The sequence below is a fragment of the Mytilus trossulus genome, unplaced genomic scaffold, assembly GCF_036588685.1.
Source record: "Mytilus trossulus isolate FHL-02 unplaced genomic scaffold, PNRI_Mtr1.1.1.hap1 h1tg001116l__unscaffolded, whole genome shotgun sequence".
Lineage (NCBI taxonomy): Eukaryota > Metazoa > Mollusca > Bivalvia > Mytilida > Mytilidae > Mytilus > Mytilus trossulus.
The window spans coordinates 1-3950 of NW_026963654.1; the positions used below are offsets into that span (position 1 = coordinate 1).

Here is a 3950-nt window from a genome sequence, read left to right on the forward strand (position 1 = left end):
GTTTAGACTAGGAGGGGCTGCTATGTTGCTTGATCTTAACAGGAAACACATTAAGACTAGACTTGGGCAGACTAACAAGCCCCCTTTATTTATTACTAGCAGACGCGAGTGCCTCATCTTATAGATAGCATTCACATACCTGAACAAACCTGATGAACACAACCCATGCCCGATCATAATAATAATGGCCCCCACTACCCCTAATACCGTGTTGCTAAGCACTCCTAATAGCACAAGCCTCATATGCGCTACAGAGGAATATGCTACCAAACATTTTAGGTCCACTTGCCGTACACACGCTAATCCTGCGTAGACACCTCCTGCCAAGTTCACCACTAGTAGCAGCACAAAAAAAACGCTTCTAAGCCTTATTTGTATAACTATTATAAATCGAAGCAGCCCGTACCCTCCTAATTTTAGTACCACCCCGGCCAATAGCATCGAACCGGCTACTGGGGCCTCTACGTGAGCCTTAGGTAGTCACAGGTGAAATGGATATATTGGTAGCTTGATAAGAAACCCTAGAATGTATAGCCATCACAATCTCATTCCCCTTTTTTTTACTAGCCTTACCACAGAACTTATCCTCCTCCTCAACCCTCTAATATAGAGTTCTCTTACCCCCCATAAGAAAAAAAGAGATCCGAACACCGTATAGATTACTATATACCCCCCTGCCTGTAAACGCTCTGGCTGATAGCCTCAGCCTACAATTAATAACAACAGAGGGGCTAGCACACTTTCAAAAAAAAAAAAAAAAAGAAAGAACCTCCTCACCCTGAATCTTATCACTAAAATTAGGCTGATTCTGATAATTATTAAATTAAATCTTGCTTTCCGGTGGATCTTAACCCTCCTTAGGTAGGAAAGAATTGCTACAAATAGAGTTAGTGTAACCATTAACCCTATTACAAAGTCTGTGGTGTACAACCCGTTCAACTCTACCCCCCCTATCGCGACTCTTGTGGCGCCCATACTTAGAATAGTTAGAACGCTTAACCCAATGACACTCATATTTAGGTTTTTTATAATAATCAATGCAATAAGTCTAATTGCCAACCTTTTAACCATAAGTAAGACAGACTTTATCTGACACATTCAGTGTAAATGAATTATACTAGTTTATATTATCTTACATACACCCTAACTAGAACTACTACACACACACTAGCCATAAGTATGACACATAGAAGAACAGTCCAACACAAACTCATTAACTTATCATAACGTAAACGAGGTAAAGAAGCACGAATAACCACAAAGAAGACCGCAAAAGCCATCATAAAGACCCCGATCAACGCTTCATTTCCCCCGAAAAATATCGCCGCCCTTATAACCCTTCTGAGAAGAATACTAGAGTACTCCGCAATAAATATAACTGCAAACCCCCCTCCGCTGTACTCCACGTTGTATCCTGACACTAATTCCGACTCTCCTTCCACAAAATCAAATGGCGCCCGATTAGTTTCAGCTAGCATACACAGCATTCAGACAACTATAACTACGCACAAAGGAAAAAAGAAAAAAAAGGACCTTTGTTGGAACACCCTAATTTCTTGAAACATAAACACACCCGAGCACAGCACCACACAAAAGAAGATAAATCCTATAGGGATCTCATAAGAAATTCTTTGCGCCATCGCACGAACTGCACCTAGCAAAGAGTATTTAGAGTTAGAAGCCCATCCGGATATTATTACCCCGTAAACCCTGACTCTAGTAATAACTATAAACAGAATCACCCCGAAAACATAAAACACTTCAGCCGACTTATACGGGTATAAAAGCCATCCAAGTAAACTGATAGTTAATATTAGTGCAGGAGCCAAAATGAAGGGCCCTACGTTAGCACGTGTAGGCACAATAAACTCTTTACATAACAACTTACCTGCGTCACTAAAAGGCTGCAAGATCCCTATATAACTCACCTTGGATGGACCCTTTCGGATTATAATGATAGCCAAAATTTTACGTTCCAACAAAGTATAGAAGCCCACAGCGAGAAGCACCCCTACAAAAGGGATAACACCAACAACCACGCCTACTCAGTCCACCAGTGCAGCCTTAGTCGACCCCAAGGGAGTAAAAGAGTCCGCTGACACTTGACAAAGGCTTAATAGGATAGAGGCTCCAAAGAAAACAGCTACTCTCCTTAGAGTCTTAAATAGACACTCGACACTAACCATAATGAGACTGGGCTTAGCTTTGTAATTCACACACAAACAAGAGTATATCTTATAAGACGAGCTTAAATCGTATGCATTAGGTCTGCCAGCTTGTGCCATGAAAGCAAGTATATATACTTATGAATTGATCCTAAATCAAACGCATTAGCTCTGCCAGCTCTCACAAAGATAAGAGCCACTACTCACGGCGCCTTAGGGGCATGAGCCCTATATCCTAATATTAGACCACCTTATCACTAAAAGCTACTTGCCCATTGTACAAGTTCATTAAATTAAAAGTTTAACGCTTCTTAAAAGCTTTAGCTTATTTTTTATTTTAGTTAAGAGCTTCCAACCATATGACAAAATATTTCTCAGGAATAAACTCAATCACAATCGGTATAAATCTATGGTTAACCCCGCAAATTTCAGAACACTGCCCGTAAATAATTCTACACTGGGAAGCTTTTATAGGAAGCCGATTAATTCGACCTGGGATGGCATCTACTTTAATTAGTAACTTAGGGAGTGCAAACGAATGGAGCACATCAGACCTTCTTACAAAAGCAGTTATTTGCACATCTGCTGGAGCCACCATCCGGTTATCAACATCCAACAAACGATACCCTCCTTTTCTAAATGTCTCCTGCTGGTCTTCTATGTAAGAATCAATTGTATAACACGAAATTCTTTCAGCGCTTTCTCTAGAGCTTGGAGTGTCTAAATTGCGACAAAATTCGTAAGATCAGTACCATTGTTTCCCAATCGCCTTAAAATTTCACCGGGGCCGTTTTACTTCTTCTATATAATATAGGTTAATTATAGAAGGAAACCACAACCCTACTAACATCAACATTGGCACAATAGTCCATCAAAATTCTAATCGTTGACGGTTCAAGAAATGGCGATAAGAAAATTTAGTAAGAAGGATTACGCATCCTATATATATAACAAAGACCAACACAGCCACTGCTACTATCATCACAAAACCATGGTACCGGAACAGGTCTTTCCCTAGTTCCCCATGGACAATATCACCAAAATATCGACTCCCGTAAAAAGACATATTTATATTTTTCTACACTTATTAGCCCACTCACGTGCGCTACTTTCGCGATTTACTAATTTTAATAACTTGAAATAAGCTAAAAACTTAAACCATTTCAGGTCTACAGGACGACTCCTACAGAATTTAGGGTATTCAAGCAGCTTGTCCCACACCCACAAAGAAAGAGGGTTTAATAACAACCTAGAGAAATAAATGACTGAAAGACACTGCCCCAAAATGATATAAGGCTCCCGCACTGGGCGAGCACCAATCCATGTTAACCTAATAAACCTACCAACCAACACTCAAAACACTACTTGATTAAACGGGTAAAAACATAAACTTCGATACTTACCTCTGTGAAGACTAGGAATTAGGTATAATACTACAATCGACAAAAACATAACATATACCCCCCCCGCCCCCCCCCGCTTTATGAGGAATGAACGAAGGATTGCATAAGCAAACATAAAATACCACTCAGGCTGAACATGATTGCGTTTTTATAGGCATTAGCAGGCCATAGTTTAATGATTCCCTAACAGCTCAGGATCCACACACACTAAATACTATAAAAAAGAACCTAAAGCAAACATAACCAAAAAGATCTTTAATAGTATAGAAGGGTGGAAGGGCACACACATAGTACCTCCTTTCAATACCCAAAGGGTTATTACTCCCTTTCTCATGTAAAAAAACAGTGTAAAAAAACAACCGCCACTATCACAAACGGTAAG

At 39.9% G+C, this 3950-nt stretch overlaps 1 protein-coding gene and 1 pseudogene across 1 annotated transcript; both read right to left on the bottom strand.

Annotated features, from left to right (window-relative positions):
* Positions 1 to 1127: 1127 nt before the first annotated feature.
* On the bottom strand, positions 1128 to 2285 carry LOC134703579 (NADH-ubiquinone oxidoreductase chain 1-like; annotated as a pseudogene).
* A 205-nt stretch (positions 2286 to 2490) lies between these two features.
* Positions 2491 to 3636, bottom strand: LOC134703577 (cytochrome c oxidase subunit 2-like). Its single transcript, XM_063563504.1, is given in 1 exon segment — positions 2491 to 3636. A coding segment is annotated over 1 exon segment (729 nt). The 5' UTR covers positions 3232 to 3636; the 3' UTR covers positions 2491 to 2502.
* Between the last annotated feature and the right edge of the window lie 314 nt (positions 3637 to 3950).